This window comes from Dipodomys merriami, unplaced genomic scaffold, assembly GCF_024711535.1.
Source record: "Dipodomys merriami isolate MVZ:Mamm:240054 unplaced genomic scaffold, mDipMer1.0.p SCAF_151, whole genome shotgun sequence".
Taxonomy (NCBI): Eukaryota; Metazoa; Chordata; class Mammalia; order Rodentia; family Heteromyidae; genus Dipodomys; species Dipodomys merriami.
The window spans coordinates 2293185-2318201 of NW_027202838.1; the positions used below are offsets into that span (position 1 = coordinate 2293185).

At 47.6% G+C, this 25017-nt stretch overlaps 1 protein-coding gene and 1 long non-coding RNA gene across 2 annotated transcripts; one reads left to right on the forward strand and one right to left on the reverse strand.

Moving 5' to 3' along the window:
* The first annotated feature begins 2070 nt into the window (after positions 1-2070).
* LOC138827189 (proton-coupled amino acid transporter 2-like) lies at positions 2071-21712 on the forward strand. The gene is made up of 10 exons (XM_070022678.1): positions 2071-2275; positions 8119-8209; positions 9230-9318; positions 10359-10454; positions 14954-15038; positions 16359-16577; positions 17112-17210; positions 17721-17887; positions 20095-20264; positions 21071-21712. The coding sequence occupies exons 1-10, from the start codon at positions 2112-2114 to the stop codon at positions 21340-21342; spliced, it is 1452 nt and encodes a 483-aa protein (XP_069878779.1). The 5' UTR covers positions 2071-2111; the 3' UTR covers positions 21343-21712.
* LOC138827191 (uncharacterized) lies at positions 20563-24989 on the reverse strand. The gene is made up of 3 exons (XR_011372002.1): positions 24902-24989; positions 21271-21377; positions 20563-20825 (listed from the first exon to the last, which is right to left on the reverse strand). It is a non-coding gene; the product is annotated as an uncharacterized lncRNA (long non-coding RNA).
* Between the last annotated feature and the right edge of the window lie 28 nt (positions 24990-25017).

Genomic DNA, 25017 nt, shown 5'->3' on the forward strand with positions numbered 1-25017 from the left:
TCACAATATTTAATGTCCATGGGGGGGGGGAGTGTAGTCATGGAGATGGGAGGGAAGGGATGGTAGGGGAAAAACCAAAGAGGAGGAAACAATGCTTGATACGAAATGTACTCATTATCTTGCTCATGTAATTGTAACCCCTCTGTGCGGTATTTTCACAATAAAAAAAAACTTATTAAAAAATGAAAAAGTATTGAATGTCCATGTGTGAACATGAGCCAGGTCATCTGAGGGGAGGGGTGAGGCTTGGAGAGTTGGGAGAGACTGATGGAAGGGGGGCCCAGATACATGGTACTCATAAACTTGACATGCTGAAACTCCAAGCTACAACTACATAAAGATAATTAAAAAATAATAGCCAGGTGCTGGTGGCTCACACCTATAATCCTAGCTACTCAGGAGGCTGAGGATCTGAGGATCACGGTTTGAAGCTAGCCCCCCAGCAGGAAAATATATGAGACTCTTATCTCCCATGAGCCACCAGAAAACCCGAAGTGGCGCTGTGGGTCAAAATGGTAGAGCTCTAGCCTTGAGCATAAAAGCTCAGGGACAGCACCCAAGCCCTGAGTTTAAGCCCCCTGCATACACATACACACACAATATTTTTTTTTATAGTAACCAACTCACAAATACCAAAGTCACAAATTGAGAATAGCAGAGGGAATCTGAGAAAGAGTTCTAAGGGAAGGAGAAGGCTCAGAGAAATCTATCTTGAGTCTCGTGTCATACTCAGCAGTGAGATTATTTCAGGAAAGCGTTGGTTTACCCTAGTAAATCCACAAAGACATGTTCGTATCCAGAGATGAAATGATGTGGGTTATGGCTGGAATAAATGCTATCATTTTGTGGGAGGAGCAAAGCCCTGGTCTGCCTCTTCTGTCCAGAAGCAAGGATAATGACAGGGTCTCAGATTCCACTCGAGAGTTTCCATCTGAACATGAGGACTTCACCCAGGCGCCATGGCCTGCCCAGGAAAATGCCCACTGGGAATTAAGACAAGCTCAGCTTCCTTCTTCTTCCTTTCCACAGATGATCCTTTTCCTCTCCCTTCAGAACCTCACTTCGAGGAGGTAGCGACTGCTCCTGTCTGACCACCGTGAGAGAAGAAAGTGCTCAGAAGAAATCTCAGAGTCCAAGATGGTGAGAACTTGGGAAGAATGCGGGGAGGGGGGTGTCTAGGCATTTTTTTGGAGACAGAACAACTGAATTTGGGCTCTGGTTTCAATGCTGCTGCTTTCTACTATGTGACCTTAGCCAGATTCCTTTATTTCAACAAAGCCTTAACCCAGATGGCTGGTGGCTCGCGCCTTACTCAGGGGGCTGATTGCTGAGGATCACGGTTCAAAGCCAGCCCAGGCAAGGAAATCAGCAGTCAAAAGCTGGAAATGGAGCTGTGGCTGAAGTGGTAGAGTGCTCGCCTTGAGCACAAAAGCTAAGGGAGAGCGCCCCAGACTCTGAGTGCAAGCCCTAGTTACCAGCACACACACATTCACACACACACACACACACACACACACACAACCTTATTTAATTTATAGCATTTATTTCTATTTATATACTAGTATATAGGAAAAATACAATGTCTATCCTCTTAACAAAGTGTTTAGTAAATTAGCTAAGGCCTTCATTATTAAAACTCACTAGTATCATCCATGGAATCGAAACCCCTTTGTATCACTATGTAATGGTATTTTTTACATTTATTTCATTTATGTGGTACCGAGGACTCGAACCCAGAGCCTCATGCATGCTAGGCAGGCAAGCACTCTACCACTAAACCACAATCCAAGTCCAATATATATATATATAAACTTAAAAGAAGCTATCACCGGTGCTGTGGCTGTTCCTATCACCGCCACTGGGTGGCAGCAGTCAGGCCCTAACTCCCTGGCCATGCCCCTTCTTCTACTCCTTTCCCTCCCCTGGGAGGCCGTAGGGGCGGAGCCTCCTGGAAGTGGGCGTGGCCTTGCTCAGCTCAAGCCAGAGCAAGCTCAGCAGCAGAAGGTGCAGGGGCCTTGGGGCTTTTACACCTGCATTGAACACGTTTCCCACTCACCTCCTCCCAGCTCCGATCTCCTTGGCACCCTGAGTTTGTCTTATCTGAAGCAATCATGCCTGTGACAGAGAATGCCCGGGGTCCCCAGGAAGCCCCTGCCTTCACCTTGGACCACATGTCACCTCCCCAAAGCACCAAGAACCTACAGGGCAAAGACTCCACGTGCTTGAATGGAAACTCCCCAGAACCATCTGCAGTGGAGAACCCCAAAGGCATAACGTGAGTACTGTTGCCTGACTCCTGCGTTTCTGGCCATGACCCATGCACAGAAGGGGAAAAAAAAATCAAGGCTGCAAAAGGTACACTGAGAGCCAGGGCACTGTCTCTGAGCTTGCTTGTTTGCTTGCTTGCTTTTTTTTTTTTGCTGGCTCTCTACCACCTGAGCCACAGCTTTTTGGTGGCTCATTGGCCAGAAGAGTCTCATGGACTTTCCTGTCTGAGCTGGCTTGGAACCACGATCCTCAGATCTCAGCCTCCTGAGTAGCTAGGGTGACAGGCGTGAGCCACAGGTGCTGGGCCTGCTCCTGCTGATGTGATAGGCCATTTCCTTATATTGTGGGGTGTGAAGGTGGGGCTTTGAACTTAAAATTATAATGGCTTCCTCCATACTTTCCACTCCCTGGGGAAAGCCCAGCCTCTTCCACTGAGAATTTTTCAATATGTGGAAGATTTTTTCAGACCTTTCATAGAGAAGCCTTGCTTGGTCCTACTTTCCTTATATGCAGAGCAGGGTCAAGCAACTATCCCTGTGAATACAGGAGAACTTTGGTAGAAACCCAAGATAAACACAAAGCAAGCTGGGCACCGGTGGCTCACGCCTGTCATCCTAGTTACTCAGGAGGTTGAGATCTGAAGGTTGTGGTTCAAAGCCAACTTGGTCAGGAAAGTCCCTGCAACTCTTTTGTTGTTGATGATGTTGATGATGATTGTGGGGCTTGAACTCTGGGCCTGGGCACTGTCCCTCAGCTCATCAGCTCAAAGGCTAGCGCTCTACCACTTGAGCCACAGCGCCACTTCCATTTTTCTGAGTGGCTAATTGGAGATCAGAGTCTCACGGAGTTTTCTGCCCCAGGCTGGCTTTGAACCACGATCCTCAGATCTCAGCCTTCTAACTAGCTAGCATTACAGGTGTGAGCCACTAGCTCCCAGCCCTTGTGATTTGTATTACCAAGGAACCACCAAAATAAAAACAAAATATCAGAAATGGAGCAATCAAGCTGTGGCTCAAAGTAGTAGTGTGCTAGCCTGGAGCGAAGGGGGAAAAAAAGGCTCACGGGAAGTGCTCAGGCATTAAGTTCAAGCCCCAGGACTGGCACAAAAATAAAAGACTGGAGAGTTGGAACAGGGAGAAGTTCCAGGAAGAGGAGGAAGAATCTTTCCCCACAGGCATGACCACACAGGAACAGACACAGTGGCTGGCACTGTGACACTACACAGTCTCCTCAAGGCTGGTCCTGTGGGACCAGGGAGGGTGGGGGTGAAGCACCCAGGCCATTGGTTGAACAGCAAAGGGATATTTCTCAACCAGGGGCCAATATGGGATCTAGCTGGTTCTGCTATCCTGAATAGACACATGGTTTGGATGCCCCTATAGGAAGTCAAGCCAAGAAGCCTAGAGGGACTTGTAGCTTGGAGAGAAGACCTATTACATGCCAAATAACCATGATCCCATGCAATCGGTGCCCTCCTACACCCTTTTTATTTTTTTCATCCCAGTCCTAGGACTTGAACTTGGGGCCTAGGCGCTATGAGCTTTATCACTCAAGGCTAGGGCTCTACCACTTTGAGCCACAGAACCACTTCTGGCTTTCTGGTGGTTCATTGGAGATGAAGAGTCTCATGGACTTTCCTGCCCAGGCTGGCTTTGAACTGGGATCCTCAGATCTTAGCCTCCTGAGTAACTAGAATGACAAGGCCTGAGCCACCAGAGACCCCAGCCCCACTGTCTCTCTTGCTAGCTTAAGCAAGAGAAAGAACTCTGTGCCAAGTGTCTGCTGGGTGAAAGGAAAAGATTGCTTCTCTCAGGGGGATGCACACAGAAGATGGGGGTACAACGCCCTCCCTCACCTTCCCAGGTCAAGGCCGGTGATGCTGGCCACAGCCTAAGGTCACCACAGCCTGAAGGCTGGAATCCGGGTCCCCTGGCTTTCCTGTTCGGAACTCGGCACAATCTACCACCCTGTGTTGACATGTTGATTGAACGGTGGAGCCCTGAATTCTGATTTCCTAAGTCCTTTACTTAGAAATTCCCCAAGTGACCCGCTGACCCTTTTCCAGTTGCAAAATAAGCCCCTCACTGAGAGCCCATGGGGTTTGGTGCTGGGTCAACAATGTTGACACCCACCCACGGGGAGAGAGAAAGGCATGCCGAGACTCTAAGTGCTGCCTTTAACCCTTGACAAATCAACAGACAGATCCTAGGGAAGATAGATTAGGAGAGGGGCTTGGGGCAGAGATTCAGGGATTCTTTCAGAATAGCATTATTCTTCATTTTTACACCCGAGATGACAATAGCTACTGGAGTTGACTTTTGTGTGTGTCTGTGAGAGTGTGTGTGTGCGTGCCAGTGCTGGGGCTTGAACTCAGGGCCTGGGCACTGTCCCTGAGCTGCTTTTGCTGAAGGCTAACACTTTACCACTTGAGCCACTGAGGAATCGAACCCAGGGCTTCATGAATGCTAAGCAACCACTCTACTGCTAAACCACATTCCTAGCCCTTGAACTGACTCTGTGTGTGTGTGTGTGTGTGTGTGTGTGTGTGTGTGTGTGTGTGCGCGCGCGCATGTGTGTGTGTGTGTGTGTGTGTGTGTGTGTGTGTGTGCCAGTCCTGGGGATGAACTCAGGGCCTGGGGCACTGTCCCTCAGCTCTTCAGCTCAAGGCTAATGCTCTCCCACTTGAGCCACCGTGCCATTTCTGGCTTTTTCTGCTTATGTGGTGCTGAGGAATTGAACTCAGGGCCTCATGCATGCAAGACAAGCGCTCTACCACTGAGCCACCTTCCCAGCCCTGTGAGACTCTTATCTCCAATGAACTACCAAAAAAGCCAGAAGTGGCTCTGTGGCTTAAGTGGTAAAACTCCAAGCTTGAGCAGAAAAAGCTCAGGGACAGCACCCAGGCCCTGAGTTCAAGCCTCAGGACTAGCACTCACACACACAAAAATAATAATAACCACTTAGGCCAGGTGCCAGTGGCTCACGCCTGTAATCCTAGCTACTCAGGAGACTGAGATCTGAGGATCACGGTTCATAGCCAGCCCGGGCAGGAAAGTCCGTGAGACTCTTATCTCTAATAAACCACCAGAAAACTAGAAGTGGTGCTGTGGCTCATGTGGTAGAGTGCTGGCATTGAGCTGAAGAGCTGAGGGACAGCGCCCAGGCCTAGAGTTCAAGCCCCACAACCGACAAAAAAAAATAAAATAACCACCTAGTACTCACATGGATTTCATGGAATCCAGGTACCAAAAGGTGCAGAAGTAGATTGTCTTACAATTGTCCAGCACGGAGAGGGCCTTTCTGGACTGTCCCCTGAGGACTGAGACTTGGGGAAGGTCAGCTCTCTGAATTCACCTTCACATCTGCCTTACAGCGAGAGCTTTGTACCCTGGTTTGGATTTGCTAAGGGGCTGTGCCATTCCCCGCATGTGACGTCCTAGAATGGGAAAAAAATTGTCCTCTAGAGACCAATCCCCAAGGGTCCCAAGCCATCTGACCTGTTCATCCGGAAGTCCCAGTGACTCCTTTCTCCTGTCTGCCCTTCTCCCTTGGCTTGGAGTTCATTTCTGTTGTCGGCCATAGTCTGTGACCTTGGCCTAGACGCTGTCGCCTCTCTGAGCCTTGGTTATCTTGGTTGATGAAGTGGGAGTCACAGTGATACACAGTACTACCTATGCCTCAGTTCCCCCATTTATCAACAAAAGGACTATGCTCAGCACTTAGTACTACTTCATAGTCTTAATCCAGTAGACAAGAATGAGATAATAATACATATACATAGTAGAGTGTCTGGTATGCTGAGTGCTACTGTGGTCTAGGGTTGGATGTTAGCTGCTTCAATCCAGATGTTTCTGGGGCAGGTGGAATGGTAAGACACTCCACAAATGGCCTGGATATGACAGGCCAGGGGGCAGGAGCTGTGTCCTTGTGTGTCTGCATATCCTTACATATTCTTGTATATCTGTATATTCTTGTATATCTATATATCCTTGTATATTCTTGTATATCTATATATCCTTGTATATTCTTGTATATCTATATATCCTTGTATATTCTTGTATATCTATATATCCTTGTATATTCTTGTATATCAGGAGATCCTTATATATTCTTATATATCTGTACATCTTTGTATATCTGTATATCTTTGTGCCCTCTTGTAGATCTGTATATCTTTATATATTATATATCTGTACATCCTTATGTATTCTTACATATCTGTACATTCTTATGTATCTGTATTTATTTGTATATACTTGTATATCTGTACATCCTTGTATATCTGTATATCCTCATTTATTCTTGTATATCTATATATTTTGTATATTCTTTTATATCTGTATATCCTTGTATATCTTTGTACATTCTTGTATTTCTGCATATCCCTGTATTTCCTTGTATGTCCATATATACTTGTATATCTGTATATTCTTGTAAATCCTTGTATATCTGTATATTCTTATATATTTGTATATCCTTTTATATTCTTTTTTTTTGGGGGGGGTCCAGTTGTGGGGCCTGAACTCTGGGCCTGGGCGCTGTCCCTCAGCTCTTCAGCTCAAGGCTAGCGCTCTACCACTTGAGCCACAGCACCACTTCTGGCTTTTTTCTTTTGGCTTATGTGGTACCGAGGAATCAAACCCAGGGCCTCTGGCATGCAAGACAAGCGCTCTACCACTGAGCCACCTTCCCAGCCCTACCCTTGTATATTCTTGAATATCTGTTTATCCTTGTATATTCTTATATATCTGTATATTCTTGCATATCTGTATATCATATACTTGTATATTCTGTATATCCTTGTATATCTGTATATCCTTGTAAATCTTTGCATATCTGTATATCCTTGTTAATTCTTATAGATCTGTATATTTTGTATATTTTATAGATTTTTTTATCTGTATATCTTTGTATGTCCATATATACTTACATATTTAAGTATCCTTGTAAATCCTTGTATATCTGTATATTATTTGTGGGGGGCAGTTCTAGGGCTTGAACTCAGGGCCTGGGCACTATCCCTGAGCCTCTCTGAGCTCAAGGCTAGCGCTCTACCACTTGAGCCACAGCACCACTTCAAGCCTTTTCTGTTTATGTGGTACTGAGGAATCGAACTCAGGGCTTCATGCATGCTAGGCAAGCACTCTACCACTAAGCCACCTTCCCAGCCCTGTATATTCTTATATATCTGGGTACCCTTGTATATTCTTGTATATCTGTATATCAGTTTATTCATGTATATACCCTTGTATATTTATATATTCTTGTATATCTGTATATCCTTATGTATTTTTGTACATTCTTATATATCTTTATATCCTTGTAAATCCTCATATATTTGTATATTCTTGTACATCTGTATATCTTTGTACATTCTTGTATATCTGTATATCCTTATATATCTTTGCATGCCTGTATATACTTGTATATCTGTATATTCTTTTGTTTTTGTTTTTGTCGATCGTGAGGCCTGAACTCTGGGCCTGGGCGCTGTCCCTCAGCTCTTCAGCTCAAGGCTAGCACTCTACCACTTGAGCCACAGCGCCACTTCCGGCTTATTCTGCTTATGTGGTGCTGAGGAATCGAACCCAGGGCTTCATGCATGCAAGGCAAGCGCTCTACCACTGAGCCACCTTCCCAGCCCTATATCTGTATAATCTTATCTATCTGTATACCCTTGTATATTCTCATGTCTCTGATTGTCCTTGTAGATCTGTATTGTGCATGAAGGTGGGCCAGGGGCCCCTGTTCACATCAAGCCAGTATCAGCATGTATGAGGGAGTATGACTGCCCCACCTCCCACCTCACATGCACACACCCTCTCCTCGTGTCACCTTCCTCTCCTTCAGAGGGTTCCAGACCTTGGTTCACCTGGTAAAAGGCAACATGGGTACGGGGATCCTGGGCCTGCCGCTGGCTGTGAAGAATGCAGGGATTCTGGTAAGAGGCATGGCTGACCAACCTGTAGGCAGTGGGGAGAGGCTCTGATCCTTTACAACAGACTCTAATATAACACACAGTCTAGCCGGGCGCCAGTGGCTCACACCTGTCATCCTAGCTACTCAGGAGGCCGAGATCTGAGGATCGCGGTTCAAAGCCAGCCCAGGCAGAAAAGTCCCTGCGAGATTCTTATCTCTAATTAACTACTCAAAAACCAGAAGTGCGGTTCAAGTGGTAGAGCACTAGCCTTGAGCACAAAAAGGCTCAGGGACAGCACCCAGGCCCTGAGTTCAAGCTCCACCACTGACTAAAAACAAAAAAAACAAAAACAGAAGCAGTCTTTCTGGGAGATGGCTGGTCCAGAAGTGGAGTTAACTCTTCCTGAGTTCTAACTTTGCTAGAGAAATTAGTAGTCTCGTGTGTGTGTGTGTGTGTGTGTGTGTGTGTGTGTGTGTGTGTGTGTGTGTGTGTGTGTGTACATGCACATACATGCACGAGCCAGTACTGGGGCTTGAACTCAGGTCCTCATGGTTTCACTTGGCTTTTTCCATCCAAGTTGGTGCTCTACCACTTAAGCCATATCTCCACTTCTGCTTTTTGTTTGTTTGTTTCTTTTTGCCAGTCCTGGGTCTTGAACTCAGGGCCTGAGCACTATCCCTGAGCTTCTGTTGCTCAAGGCTAGCACTCTATCACTTGAGTCATAACACCACTTCCAGTTTACTAGTGGTTTATTGGAGATAAGAGTCTCAGGGACTTTCCTGCCCGGGCTGGCTTTGAACCGCGATCCTCAGATCTCAGTCTCCTGAGTAGCTAGGATGACAGCTACCGTTGCCTGGCTTCCTCTAGAGAGTCTATTTGGGGAAAAAAATGAAATAAATAAGTCAATCAATAAAACAAAATCCCTCACGGTTGCAGCTAGCAGTAGCCAGCAAATACACTTGCTAGGAAGTGTATGGTCCCTCCTCGCCACGCTGCTTCACAGTCTCCTCTCTGCTTGTCCCCTGCTTCGCCCTCCTGCAGCTGGGCCCGCTCAGTTTGTTGGTGATGGGGTTCGTGGCCTGCCACTGTATGCACATCCTGGTCACCTGTGCCCGCCATTTCTGTCACAGGTAAGGAAACCTGGCTTGCTGGAATATGTGAGTTCTTGGGATCATCCCAGAAGTGTACTGCAGGGGGAAATAGGAATGTACATCCTCATTTTGTTCCAAGAAGGCTAAGAAAAAAAAAGGAGGGCGGGGAGAGAGATTTCAGGTAACACTAACCCCCAGGAAATGCTCTGTCCTGTGGCTTACTACACCGTCTCTCAATCAGGGCATGGTACTTATTATTTTTTTTTCTGGTCCTGGGGCTTGAACTCAGGGCCTAGGCACTGTCCCTGAGCTTCTCTGTGTTCAAGGCTAGCACTTGAGCCACAGCGCCACTTCTGGCTTTTTCTGTGTATGTGATACTAAGGAATCGAACCCAGGGCTTCATGCATGCTAGGCAAGCACTCTACCACTAAGCCACATTCCCAGCCCCCATGGTATTTATCTTGTTGGCTCATCTATAGAATAGAATGGGGGAAAAAGAAATCCTTACCTTACTGTATCTCAGTTAATGTCTGGATCATCCAATGAGATCAATGCATGTGGAAGGCACCTCACCTATCCAAGGTGAACATTACTCTTTTTTTTTTTTTGGTACCATTCCTGGGTCTTGAACTCAGGGCCTGGGCACTGTCCTGAGCACTCCTAATCAAGGCTGTAGTACCACTTGAGCTACAGCTCCAGGTCCAGCTTTTTGGTGCTTACCTGGAAATAAAAGTCTCACGGGCTTTCCTGCCCCTGCTGGCTTTGAACTGTGCTCCTCAAATCTCAGCCCTCTGAGTAGCTAGTATGATAGGTGTAAGAGTCACTAACATCTGGCTAGGTAGTAACTAAGTCTCTCAGCAGATAAGGAAAGCAAAGCACCATGGGATTATTCCCTGGGTGGCTTTGAAACATGCAGTCAAACTGAGGCCTGTGTCTCTTAAATTCTTTCTACTCGCTGGCTATGTGTTCTTGCTCTATATCTCCTGATTTAGTAGTATTATTATCATCATCATCATTTTTTTATTATGGGATCTTAACTCAATTCCTCCTTATAACTCTGTACGTGCTTTCTCCTGCAGGTTTAACAAACCCTTTATGGATTATGGCGACACTGTGATGCATGGACTAGAAGTCAGTCCCAGCGCCTGGCTCCAAAGCCACGCCCACTGGGGGAGGTACCTTGTTCTTGCTTTGTGGGATATGGGATAAGAAAACACCGGTTGAGGGTGGTGGCTACTCAGGAAGCTGAGATCTGAGGATCATAGTCCAATCCAGCCCAGGCAGGAAAGTCCAGGAGATTCCAATCTCCAGTTAATCACCGAAAAAGCCAGAAGTGGAGCTGTGGTTCAAGAGGTAGAGCATTAGCCTTTCGCAAAAAAGCTCAAGGACAGCACCCAGGCCCTGAGTTCATTCCCCAGGACTGGCACACACACACACACACACACACACACACACACACAATTTAGTAAGCAAAGATTACAAGGTCTTATGGCATCCTGTGAAATATATTCTAAGTTATTATATTCAACAGATAAATACTCATAAAATAGCTTCTTAAGGCAGGCCCCAGTGGCTCATGCCTGTAATCCTAGCTCTCCAGGAGGCTGAGATTCAGAGGATCATGGTGCAGAGCCACTCTGAGAAGAAAAATCCAAGCAACTCCATCTCTACTTAACCAACCAGCCAACAAAAAGCTGAACTGGAGGCGTGGTTCGAGGGGTAGAGCACCAGCCCTGAGCAAGAAAGAAAGACAAAGCCAGTCTTGGTTTAAGTTCTTTCCAGCAGGGTCCCACACACCTTCAACCTTCCAGCAGAAGTGGGTAACAATCCGGTCACCCCTGCCCCAGTGGGCTCCGGATAGCTTCCTACTCCAATTTCCCTCCTCCCATTCGGGCCTGTTCTTTTGCATTTGCTGTGGGCTGCTTTGTCTGGTAAATGCTGGAGTTGTGCGGAGCTTGGAACACAGCCTCCTTGTCTGCCTGCCCACACTGCCCCCTTTCCGACCTCGATCCGCATTCTTCAGCCTTTATCTGTTCTTGGCAACTCAGCCCTGCAGATCCTCATAGGGAGCCGCCATCTTGATGACTCCAATGGGAAACCCAACACCGCACCTCAGATACTGAGTCTGTCCCTCCTTCCTTCACCTCTTCCCCTGTAACCCTGATCTACCTGGGGATCTCTCATTCCAGAAGAGCCCAATTCACCTAAGTCATCTCCCTACCCTTCTCCCATCGCTGAAGGGGATGCCAAGCATGGAAAATTCTAGTTCCCCTCCTGTCTTTCCCAAGGTTTTCATGCTGGTATCCTAAAAGTCAAAACTCAGTCTGGAGCCAGGCGCCAGTGGTGCCAATATCCTAGCTACTCAGGAGGCTGAGATCTAAGGATCATGGTTCAAAGCCAGCCAGGGCAGAAAAGTCAGTGAGACTCTTATCTCTAATTAATCACCAGAAAAATAAGAAGTGGCGCTGTGGCTCAAGTGGTAGAGCACTCGCCTTGAGCTGAAGAGCTGAGGGACAGCACCCAGGCCCAGAGTTCAAGCCCCAGGACCGACAGAAGAAAAAAAAAAACTCTGTCTGGGCTGATGCCATCTTTCAGCTCCATTAATGTAAAAAAAATCTCCCATGTGTGTGTGTATAGATAGATAGATAGATAGATAGATAGATAGATAGATAGATAGATAGATAGATAATAGATAGACACATATTATATATATATATATATATATATATATATATATATATGGTCTGTGTGTGTGTGTGTGTGTGTGTGTGTGTGTGTGTGTGTGTGTGTGTGTGTGTACCAGTCCTAGGGTTGAACTCAGGGCCTGGCCTCAGTCCCTGAGTTTCTTTTGCTCAAGGCTGTGGCACTCTACCACTTGAACCACAGCTCTGCTTCTAGCTTTTTTTTTTTGCTGGTTAATTGGAGAGAAGAATCTCACAGACTTTCCTGCTCAGGCTGGCTTTGAACTGTGACCTTCAGATCTCAGACTCCTGAATAGCTAGTATTACAGGCCCAAGCCACCAATACCTAGCTGGCTTGCTTGCTTGCTTTTTTTCTTCCTCTTCCTCCTTCTCCTCCTCCTCCTCCACCTCCTCCTCCACCTCCTCCTCTTCTACTCCTCCTTCACTTCCTCCATCTCCTCCTTCTCCTCCTCCTTCTCCTCCTCCTTCTTGTTCTTCTCCTTCTTTCTTTTGTGCCAGTCCTGGGGCACTCTCCCTTAGCTTTTTTGCTCAAGGTTAGCACTCTACCACTGGAGCCACAGCTTCAGTTTTCTGAGTAGTTTATTGGAGATGAAGGTCTCACAGACTTTCCCGCTTGGGCTGGCTTCAAACTGCAATCCTCAAATCTCAGCCTCCTGAGTAGTTCAGATGACAGGCCTGAGCCACAGTGCCCGGCTCTCTCTCACTTTTGATCTGGTCCCTGCCTCCCTTGAAGTGTGAGAAATTCACACAACCTGTGATGGTGACATCAGACCAAGCGATGTGTGAAGAAGGCTACCAGCTTTCTCTAACCAAACATATGCAGAATGAATAGATCTGATTTAACTGGTAGAACCCTGCCCCATACAGACATTCACTTTATATCTGTCTCTACATCCTAAAAGAAAAAGTCATTTTGTTACATTGTATAATTGTTAACCAATGTACATATATATTTAAGGGCCGGCACGTGGAAGGGCTAGGTGCTTGTGGCTCACACCTGTCATCCTAGCTACTCAGGAGACTGAGATCTGAGGATCAAAGTTCAAAGACAGCCTGGGCAGGAAAGTCCGTGAGATTTTTTTATTATTATTATTGTGAAAATACTGTACAGAGGGGTTACAATTACATGGGCAAGATAATGAGTACATTTCTTATCAAGCATTGTAGCCTCCTCCTTTGTTTCCCCTTCCCATCCCTTCCCATCCTCCCCCTGTCCCCCAACCCAATCCTCCCCGCTCTCCCCCCCCACCTTTATAAGATTATTTATTTGTTGCTTTGTGTGTCCCTCCCCCACAGTATAACCCCTGCTTTCACTGTATTTGATGTCAGTATAATTTGTGGAGAAGGGGAAAAACAAATCGTTTAAATAGGGATACAGGTGGACCCATTGCAACAATGAGATGTACAAGTCGTTATACTGTGAGACTTTTATCCTCAATGAACCACCAGAAAACTGGAAGTGGAGCTGTGACTCAAAGTGGAGCTGTGACTCATTGCAACAATGAGATGTACAAGTCGTTATGCCGTGAGACTTTTATCTTCAATGAACCACCAGAAAACTGGAAGTGGAGCTGTGACTCAAAGTGGTAGAGCACTAGCCTTGAGCAAAAGAGCTCAGGGACAGCACCAGTCCCTTAGTTCAAGCCCCACAAACAAAAAAACAAAAATATACACATACATGTATATGTATATGTATATATTTGTATATATATAATTTTTTTTCAAGTATAGGGTTCTGAATTTCATGCTTGTTTACCTTGCTTGCTTAGCTGGAAGTTTTTGTTTTTGTTTTTGTTTTTTTGCCAGTCCTGAGGCTTGAACTCAGGGCCTGGGCACTGTCCCTGAGCTTCTCTTGCTCAAGGCTAGCACTCTACCACTTGAGCCACAGTGTCACTTCTGGCTTTTTCTGTGTATATGGTACTGAGGTATGGAACCAAGGGCTTCATGCATGCTAGGCAAGCACTCTGCTAAGCAAGCACTCTACCACTGAGCCACCTTCCCAGCCTGAGCTGTCATTCTTCTGCTTGAGCCCCACCTCCAGGCCCTAGCCAACTCTGCTTCTCTTGCTGGTTATTTTAATGATGGATTCTTACAAACATTTCCAACTCAGGCTATCTCAGAATCGTGATCCTCTGGATGCCAGCCTCCTGAAATGTGTTATAAACATGAGTCACCAGTGCCAGGGCTTGAGCACATATGAATTTTACCCAACAATGGGCTTTATTATGACATGCCCTTTTCACCATGGCCTTTAGGACCAAATGACACTCTGATTTCTGTCCATCTTGCCAAACTGCCAGAGGAAGGGACTGTGTATTAGCAGACTGTAAGTCCTCAGAGCCTAACAAAACAAACAAACAAACAAACAAATAAAAACCCTGCTCTGGCCAGGCACTAGCGGCTCATGCCTGTAATCCTGGCTACTCAGGAGGCTGAGCTCTGAGGATCGCAGTTTGCAGCCAACCCCTGCAGGAAAATGCATGAGATTCACTCAGGCCCTGAGTTCAAGCCCCACAACCAACAATAACAACAACAACAACAAAATTTCTGAATGTTGGTTGGAGCTGATGAACACACACTAGTCCTGTCCCTCATCAGAGAATAGCAGGAAAAAACTTGTTGCTCAACAAGACATGGAAGGCTCCAGAACCCAAGACAGGGGTGTTAGAAAAGCACATTTTTGTGTGGGTGTGCCTATCCTGGGACTTGAACTCAGGGCCTGGGCTCTGTCCCTGAAGCTTTGTGTTCAAGACTAGTGCTCTGCCACTGGAGGTACAGCTCCACTTCCTGCTTTGGTTCATTGGAGATAAGAGTCTCACAGACTTTCCTGCTAGGAGCTGGCTTCAAAATACAATCCTCAAATCTCAGCCTCCTGAGTAGCTAGGATGACAGGCGTGAACTACCAGTACCTTTGATAACAAAGTTCTTTCTCCCTGCCCCCACCCCTCCTCCTTTCCCTGGCTCTCTTCTAGGCACTTGGTGAGCTTCTTTCTGATTGTCACTCAGCTGGGCTTTTGCTGTGTATACATTGTGTTTCTAGCTGACAATTTAAAGCAGGTATGACCTCCTGGAGAAGGTGGGAGGGGAAGTCAGGGAGAAGTCGGTTCCTCTCTTAGTTTTTGCCTAACTCCGTGTCTCTGAGACCAAGGAAGAAAAGCCAGATATTACCCAACAGCACAGATGTGCAAGTGGCCCTGTCATGATTTTTGCCATGATAACCTTTTGCCCAGTAAGCCGGCACCAGTGGCTCACACCTATAATCCTAGCTACTCAGGAGGCTGAGATCTGGGAGGATTGTGGTTCAAAATCAGTCTGGGCAGAAAAAGGCTTCCATCTTCCATCTCCAATTAACAAGCAAGAAGCTGGACCTGGAGATGTGGTTCAATTAGTAGAGCACCAGCCATGAGCAAGAAAGGTAAAAGAGAGCTTGAAGTTGTGAGTTCAAGCCCGCATATATGGAAAAACAAAACAAAACAAAAAACAGGTTTTCTGACATCAATCCTCAAGTTCTTGTTTTGTTTTGCTGTTGTTTGCAAGTCCTGGGACTTGAACTCAGGGCCTAGGAACTATCCCTAAGCTTCTTTTGCTCAAGGCTAGCACTCTACCACTTGAGCCACAGCACCACTTCTGGCTTTTTTCTGTGTATGTGGTACTGAGGAATGGAACCCAGGGCTTCATGCATGCGAGACAAGCACTCTACCACTAAGCCACCTTCCCAGCCCAGTCTTCAAGTTCTTAAACACTGTGACAGTTCATTTCCAAATAAAAAAAATTGTGTGTGTGCAGTGTGTGCACACGCGCATGCACGCTGGTCCTGGGCTTGCTGTCCCTGAGCTTTTTTGCTCAATGCTAGCACTTTACCACTTGAACCACAGCGCCACTTGAAGCTAGAGTGGTAGTTCACTGGAGTTAATAGCATGGAAGGGTATTTAGTTTACTCAGGAAATGACAGAGAAAAGTTGGGCTCTGGTGGCTCACATCTGTCATCCTAGCTATTCAGGAGGCTGAGATCTGAGGATCACTGTTCAAAGCCAGACCCTATAGGGAAGTCCATGAAACTCTGATCTTCAAGTAACCATCAGAAAGCCAGAAGTGGCGCTGTGAAAACCGGAAGTGATGCTGTGGCTCCAAACGGTAGAGAGCTAGCCTTGAGTAGAAGAGGCTCAGGGACACTGCCCAGGCTCTGACTTCAAGGCCCACGACCAACAAAAGTAGAATAAAATAAAATAAAAATGACAGAGAAAGCTCAAAGGCAGACCTCAGATCAGGGAGCAGAGCTGGGTGAAGGGTATCATTTCTCTGGAAGGGTCTTTGAGCTCCCCGAGTGCTCATACAATTTCTTTCCCCCTCGTGCCTTAACTTCCAATGCTTCTGCAGGTAGTGGAAGCCATGAACAGCACCACCAATGACTGCCACCACAATGAGACGGTGATCCTCAGCCCCTCCATGGACTCGCGGCTCTACATGCTCTCCTTCCTGCCCTTCCTGGTACTGCTGGTTTTCATCCGAAACCTCCGGGCCCTCACCATCTTCTCCCTGCTGGCCAACGTCAGCATGCTGGTCAGCTTGGTGATCATCACCCAGTATATTGCCCAGGTCAGTACCTACCATCAAGGCCCGGCTATGGGTCTGAATTCAGGGTCTGAGCGCTGTCCCTGCCTGAACTTTTTGAACTCAAGGTGGGTGCTCTACCATTTGAACCACAGCTCTACTTTTGGCTTCTTTTGGCTAGTTCATTGGAGATAAGAGTCTCCTGGTTTTCCACCTCAGCCTCCTGAGTAGCTGGGATTACAGGCATGAGCCACCAGCCTGGGGCTACAACAGCTCTCCTAGAGGAGCTTGAATGGGCTTCTTTTTTGTCGGTTGTGGGGCTTGAACTCTGGACCTGGGTGCTGTCCCTGAGCTCTTCAGCTCAAGGCTACTGCTCTACCACTTGAGCCACAGCGCCACTTCTGGTTTTCTGGTGGTTTATTGGAGATAAGTGTCTCAAGAACTTTCCTGCCCTGGCTGGCTTTGAACCATGGTCCTCAGATCTCAGCTTCCTGAGTAGCTAGGATTACAGGTGTGAGCCACCGATGCCCATCTTAAATGGGCATTTTGAGTGACTACATCATTGTGTTTCTCCTCTAGGGGATTCCAGATCCCAGACCACTGCCTCTGGCAGCCAGCTGGCAAACCTACCCTCTCTTTTTTGGAACGGCCATTTTTTCCTTCGAAAGCATCGGTGTGGTAAGGCTTGGCATGGGAGGCTGGGCTTCTCCTGCCTTGTGGGGAAAGAGAGATGAACTCTGAGCTTCTGGGGTCCCCTTAGACATGATCGTGGCCCTGTTAGAGAAGTACCGGTACTGGGGTTTGAACTCAAGAGCTTCATGCTCTTGCTTAGCATTTTTTTTTTTGCTCAAGGCTGGTACTCTACCACTTGAGCCACACCTCCACTTGTGGCTTTTTGGTGGTTCATTGGAGATAAGAGTCTCACAGACTTTCCTGCCCTGACTGGCTTTGAACTATGATCCACAGATCTCAGCCTTCCTGAGTAGCTAGGATGACAGGCATGAGCCACGGGCGCCCAGCAGAATTTCCTTTTTTAAGGCTTAGTACTATTCCAAGTCCATCTCCTTGATGGACCTTGGGTGGCCTCTCCCCATTGGTGGGGATGAGCAGTGTCCGTCAAATTCTTCAGTTCTGAGGCGATATGGCGTTTCCTTTGTGTCTCTCCTTGCCACTGGGCTCTTCCTGTAGGTTCTTCCTCTGGAAAACAAGATGGCGGATGCTCGTCGCTTCCCAGCCATCTTGTCTCTGGGACTGTCCATTGTGACCGCCCTGTACATCGGCATCGGGGCTCTGGGCTACCTACGCTTCGGAGAAGACATCCAGGCCAGCATCACCCTTAACCTGCCCAACTGCTGGTACCCGACTGGGCTTCCTGGGTGGCAGGGATGGTTGGGAACACCCCTGGAAACCAAGGCCTAGAGACCCTCCCGAAGGCTGAAGGTGCCACAGGAACCTCAGTTCCAGATCCTCCTTCAGTGATAGCCTCCCAAGTTGAATTAGGACTTGATCATCTTTTTTTCCCCCGATGCTCATCTTGGGCCTGGTCCCTGAGCTTTTCCATCAAGACTAGTACTCTACCACTTGAGCCATACCTCCTCTTCTGGCTTTTTGCTGGTTCATTGGAGAGAAGAGTCTCAGACTCTCCTGTCCCAATGAGCTTTGAACTGCAACCTCCTGTGTAGCTGGGTTTACAGGCATGAGCCACCAGCACCTAGCTTAGGACTTGAAGAAGGACATGATTGAAGAAGACAGGACATGGGGCTGGGAAGGTGGCTCAGTGGTAGAGTGCTTGCCTCGCATGCATGAGGCCCTGGGTTCGATTCCTCAGCACCACATAAACAGAAAAAGCTGGAAGTGGTGCTGTGGCTCAAATGGTAGAGCACTAGCCTTGAGCTGAAGAGCTGGGGGACAGCGCCCAGGCCCAGAGTTCAGGCCCCACGACCGACAAAAAAAATGAAGAAGAAGAAGACAGGACAAAAGTGGCAATGCTTGACCACCTAAGGGGAGAAGAGGAGGAGCACTGGATGAGGACAAGGGTCAGAGAGCCATCTGTGGGTGTTTTTCCACTTCCGGTCCCATGTACTAATGCTGGTGACTGAGTCTACCCGCCACAGCCCCTCAGTCAGGGTGATAAAGATACAACTCCAAAACACAGGCCAACATGAAGCCCATTGGAATCTGCAAACATCTGATGTCCACGCATGCCCAATTCACCCGCCAGTTAGCAGCCACAGACTTCAGATTGCACCATATTTAAATAAACAGGAGAGCTAGGCTCCAGTGGCTCATACCTGTAATCCCGGCCTCTCAGGAGGCTGGAATCTGAGGATCACAGTTCTAACCCAGTCTAGGCAGGAAAGTCCATGAGACTCTTATCTCCAGTAAACCAGTAAAAAAACCAGAAGGAGAGTTCTGGCTCAAGTGGTAGAGTACTCTCTTTGAGCAAAAAAAGCCCAGGAACAGGCACTGGCCCTGAGTTCAAGTCCCAGGACTGGCATATTAAAAAACAAACAACCCTGAGAGTATTCACTTATTCATTCCCATTTCACCCCAACCTCCCACAATCCCATTTATAATCGCAGAACTCCCCAAAAATGTGGGGTTCTGAGATTTTTCTCCATTCACCAGAAGCCAATGTTGAAGCTATGTTATGCCCCAAGAACTCTGAAGGATCCAGAACATTCTAAGGACTCAGAGAGCTCACTGAGAAGTCGAGTCTTTTTTTTTTTTTTTCTGTTTTCTTTTTGTTGGTTAAGTCATGGGCTTGAACTCAGAACCTGGGCGCTGTCCCTGAGCTTTGGTACTCAAGACTAGCACTCTACCACTTTGAGCCACAGCTCCACTTCCAGTTTTTAGGTGGCAAATTGGAGATAAGAGTCTCACAGGGACTTTTCTGCCTGGCCTGGCTTCCAACCGTGATCCTCAGATCTCAGCCTCCTGAGTAGTTAGGATGACAGGTGTGAGCCACTGGAGCCCTGCTAGTGGAATCTTTTTCAATCCAGGTTTTGGAGTTAATTTATTGGCTGCATTTCCTTTGGTGTGTCCGTGGAGTGATCGGTGGGTGACAAGTTCTCTTACCCTGAACTCCTCTTTCCGAAAATCTGAAATCAAGCATCAAGGGACTTCATTTAGGGCTGCGACTGTGGCTTAGTGGTAGAGTGCTTGCCTAGCATGCACGAAGCCATGGGTTTGATTCCTCAGTACCTCATACACAGAAAAGGCCGCATGTGGCACTGTGGCTCAAGTGGTAGAGTGCTAGCCTTGAGCAAAACAAATTCAGGGACAGTGCCCAGGCCCTGAGTGTAAGCCCCAGGACTGGCAAAAAAACAACAAAAAATCATTTAGAGATGACCCTTCTAGAAGTTTCCATGAATCATCTCACGCTTCACTCTAGCAATTGTTTGCTTTGGGAGATTTCCTCTTGACCCTTAGGCGCTATGACTCTTCCTCCATCATAGCAAATGGAGAGGAACCCAAAGGCTTGTCCCACGTCTGAGGGTCTGTGACCCCCGTGGGGTCAGCGATCAGAGTGGCATGGCTTGGGAAAACATCCATCTTGCAGGCTGTACCAGTGGGTGAAGCTGCTGTACATCGTGGGCATCCTGTGCACCTACGCCCTGCAGTTCTACGTCCCTGCGGAAATCATCATCCCCTTGGCCCTCTCCCGAGTGCCCGAGCGCTGGGCGCTGCCTGTGGATCTGCTGGTCCGCCTTGTTCTGGTCTGCCTGACTTGTGAGTGTAAAGCCCAACCCAGGGCATAGGACATAGCTGGGCGGTGGTGGCAGCTCACGCCTGTAATCCTAGCTACTCAGGAGGCTGAGATCTGAGGATTACGGTTCAAAGCCAGCCCAGGCAGAAAAGTCCCTGTGAGACTCTTATCTCCAATTAGCCACTCATTCTCCCCACCCCGAAGAAGAAAAAGCGGAGCTGTGGCTCAAGAAATAAGAAGCTTAGGGATAGCACTCAGATCCTGAGTTCAAGTCCCAGGACTGGTATCGGAAACAAACAACAGCAACAAAGGCAAAGGACATGTTTCAAGGAAACTAAGTTTATTTGAAGCAAGGAAAGCTGGGAAAGAAAGGAGAGGAATCCTCCATCTGGAGAGAGGGTGAAGGAGAATCCCAGGGAGTTCTTGCCAGGAAGCAGTTATTATACTTTGGACCTTCTCCCCTCCTTCCTCTACCTGGGCTGCTTTGTGTTGATTGCTTGATGGCTTCTGCACACGCCACTCTGGCTCTTTTCATTGGTTGAACAGGCAACCAGGGCGTTACATTTGAGCAGGAAGAAGCATTTCTGCAGGAGCCCAAGACAGACATTGAAAATGAAGTACCAGGGCTGGGAAGGTGGCTTAGTGGTAGACCAGTTGCCTAGCATGCAGGAAGCCCTGGGTTCAATTCCTCAGTCCCACATACATGGAAAAAGCTGGGAGTGGCACTGTGGCTCAAGTAGTAGAGGGCTAGCTTTGAGCAAAGGAAGCTCAGGGACAGTGCCCGGGCCCTGAGTTCTCCACCCCTTCTCCCCCCCCCCCCCCCCCGCAGGCGTGCTGGCCGTGCTCATTCCCCGGCTGGACCTGGTCATCTCTCTGGTGGGCTCGGTGAGCAGCAGCGCCCTGGCCCTCATCATCCCCCCGCTGCTGGAGATCACCACGTTCTGTGCAGAGGGTCTGAGCCCCCTGCTCATCGCCAAGGACGTCCTGATCAGCAGCCTGGGCTTCCTGGGCTTTGTGGTGGGGACTTACCAGGCCCTGGATGAGCTGACTGGATCAAGAGGATCTCTCAGCTTTCCCAACTCCACCATTGTTACTCAATGAGAAGAAGCCGGCCCCCAGCTCACACACATTCTTCTCTGTCATGCGCAAGATTTCCATGTGGTTATTTTACTTGTCTGGGCCAAGTCATGTTTTCAAAACAGACAGGGGCTGGGAAGGTGGCTCCATGGTAGAGTGCTTGCCTAGCATGCATGAGGCCCTGGGTTCGATTCCTCAACACCACATACACAGAAAAAGCTGGAAATGGTGCTGTGGCTCAAGTGGTAGAGTGCTAGCCTTGAGCACAAAAGAAACTCAGGGACAGTTCAAGCCCCAGGAGTGGCAAAAAAAAATAATAATGATCATAAAAACGAATGAATGAACACGTAAGGAATTGCCTTCTACAAAATGGAAATGGTAATTTTAAAATTAAAAAAAAAAACTTTTTGGTCTCTATTCCTTTTTTTCTTCCCATCACATGCTTTCTACCCCGACTGACAGCTCTCCAAGGGAATGATTTTGATTCTACCCCATCTTTTTTTTGGTCGGGGGTGGGGAGGAGGGTTAGGTCGTGGGGCCTGAACTCTGGGTCTGGGCGCTGTCCCTCAGCTCTTCAGCTCAAGGCTAGCGCTCTACCACTTGAGCCACAGCACCACTTCCGGCTTTTTTCTTTTTGCTTATGTGGTGCTGAGGAATCGAACCCAGGGCCTCATGCACGCAAGGCAAGCGCTCTACCGCTAAGCCACCTTCCCAGCCCTACCCCATCCTTCATATAAAAAAAATTTAATGCCAGTCCCGGGGCTTGAACTCAAGGCCTGGATGCTATGAGCTTTTTTACTCAAGGCTGGCACTCTATCAATGGAGCCACAGCTCCACCTCCAGTTTTTTGCTGGTTAATTGGAGATAAGAGTCTCATGGACTTTCCTGCCCTGGCTGGCTTTGAACTATAATCATCAGATCTGAGCCTCCTGAGTAGCCAGGATTACAATGAAAACCACCAGGGCATAGCTAGACCCAACTGGTTTGGTCCTTGCCAAAATGAGTTTTGCCATCTAAATGGAGCTATTCCAGGAGCTACCACCAGGGGTCCCCACGGTACATCATCAAACTGGCAGAGTTGATGCCTGCTTAGCTTTGGGAGATCAAATGAACCACCTCCTTCCCCTTTTCTCGACCAGTTCAAAGACTCCTGGGGAGAGAAAACAATAAACAATGTACCACCATGCCAGGTACAACTCCACCACTGAGACGGATCGGAAGCCAAGATGAGCAATGTTGAATTTCGACTCTCAGAAAAGAGCCCTTCATGCTAAAGGGCGGTACACTTTCCAAATCACTGTATAAAAGTTTCAGCCCAACTCAGAGAATCCTGTGAACTTTTATGCCCCGGCTGACTGAAACTATTGTCCCACTATCTCTAACTCCCAAGTAGCTAGGATTATGGAACTGAATATGTGTGCCTGGCTCCGTCTCTGAAACATTGCCACAATATTCTTGATTACTCACTTTGTCCCAAGCCTACAGCAAATTGTGTGTGTGTGTGTGTGTGTGTGTGTGTGTGTGTGTGTGTGTTCATGCATGCTAGCATGCATGCGATATGAACTCAGGGCTTGGGAATTATCCCTTAGTTTGTCCATTCAGGGCCGGTGCTCTACCACTTGAGCCACACTCCACTTCCAGCTTTTTGCTAGTGAACTGGAAATAAAAGTCTCACAAACAGGGCTGGGAAGGTGGCTCAGTGGTAGAGCGCTTGCCTTGCATGCCTGAGGCCCTGGGTTCGATTCCTCAGCACCACATAAGCAAAAAGAAAAAAGCCGGAAGTGGTGCTGTGGCTCAAGTGGTAGAGCGCTAGCCTTGAGCTGAAGAGCTGAGGGACAGTGCCCAGGCCCAGAGTTCAGGCCCCATGACCGGACCCCCCCCAAAAAAAATAGTTTAATGGAAAAGTCTCACAGACTTTCCTGGCCGGATTGGCTTCAAATCATGATCCTCTGATCTCAGCCAGCCACCCTGAGTAGCCAGGATTGCATATGTGAGCCACTGGTACCCTGAAAGTTTCTTATAGTAAACTGGAAAAATGCCCATAAATTCCTCTTTATAACGTGAAGCGGCTATGTCTATATTTCTACCCCTGTAATTCTGTCATAATCCTGTAACACACACACACACACACACACACACAGGAATATGGTAGAGGGCTGAATTTGTTCAAAGTACTCTGTGTGTAGGTCTGGAACTATCACAATGAAACACCATCATATGACCAATTATTGATGTTAGCCTGTGCATGGTGAAACCACCTAATTCATCTCCTTGCTGTGACCCCAAGACAAAGGATCCCAGAGAGGGGGAGCTATGTTCAAATGTGAATCACACTCCTCTGCTTAAACCCCAAGGGGCATGACAGTGGTCTAAAAGCTCCTGTCTTCCAATGCTGTCCATCTTCCACCAGCTCTCCAATTAACCTCTCGAGTGTGGTTGAAACACATATCATTCAAACCAAGATACCTCCCATCACGAAAAGAGGCACTATTAAAATTATAGCACATGCTGATGCCAATAGCTCACGCCTGTAATACTAGCTACTCAGAAGGCTGAGATATGAGGCTCATGGTTCAAAGCCAGCCTGGGCAGTAAAGTCCCCATAAGACTCTTATCTCCAATTAACCACTCAAACACTGGAAGTGACACTGTTGCTCAAAGTGGTAGAGCGCTAGCTTTGGGCCAAAGAGCTCAGGGACAGCGCCCAGGCCCTGAGTTCAAGCCCCACGACCACCACCACCACCACCACGACCAACAACAACAACAAAAAAGTAGGAAAGAAGTTTGATCTCTAGGATTGAAGGAGGAGGAAGAAGAAAAAGAAGAAGGAGGAAGACGCTTTATTTGGGCTCAAGGTTTCAAAGATTTTAGCTCGTGGTTAAAAACAACACTGGGGACCCATGTTGAAGTTCTGGGACTTGTGTGGAGCGCTGGACATAGAGTAAAGCTGCTCACCTCCTGCCTACCAGAGAGCTGAGAGGAAGAAAGGGCGGAGCGTCACATCTCCTTCCAAAGGCCCGCCTCCCACCAGTGCTCTCACTTCCTTCTACTTGGCCCTAGCTCTTAAAAGGTTCTCCCTGGAATCATTATATGAGCTTTGGACCAAGCCTTTCATAGATCAGCCCTTTGGTGGACCCAACTTAACATTGCTACCTTCCCCTAAGCCAGCCAGCAAACCACGGCCTAGTCTCTATCTGTATAATATTCCTTTTTTCTTTTTGAGGGTGGGGGAATGCTGAGAATCAAACCTGGGTCTTCTCAAATGCTAGGCCAAGGACTCTACCACCGAGCTATACCCTAACTCCCCCAAGGCCTAGTTAACTTTTTCTCACTCTCTAGAAATTAGCACCAAACGAACATCTTTCTCCACCTATGTATTTGTGCAGGGTCTGTCTCCCTGTAGCTTTAGGAGTCTCTGAGTCTCTCATGTGAAGAAGACTGTTGGTAGGATATCCACCCTGGTGTATTCTGAGCACAGACAACAATTCCTAGCATACAGTAGCTGCTAAATAAATCTTCGAAAGAGTGGGTGGAGAAAGAGAGAGAGAGAAATGATTTCTTTATAGGTTGCTTAGACACTCACTACTTCCTAGGTAGGTGGCCATCCATCTTCTCAAGTGGCTTTTGATCAGGACCAAAGTGCCAGCCAGGTAAGCTCTAGTGACAGACCCTGCACCCAGCCAGTCCTCTGTCCTGATC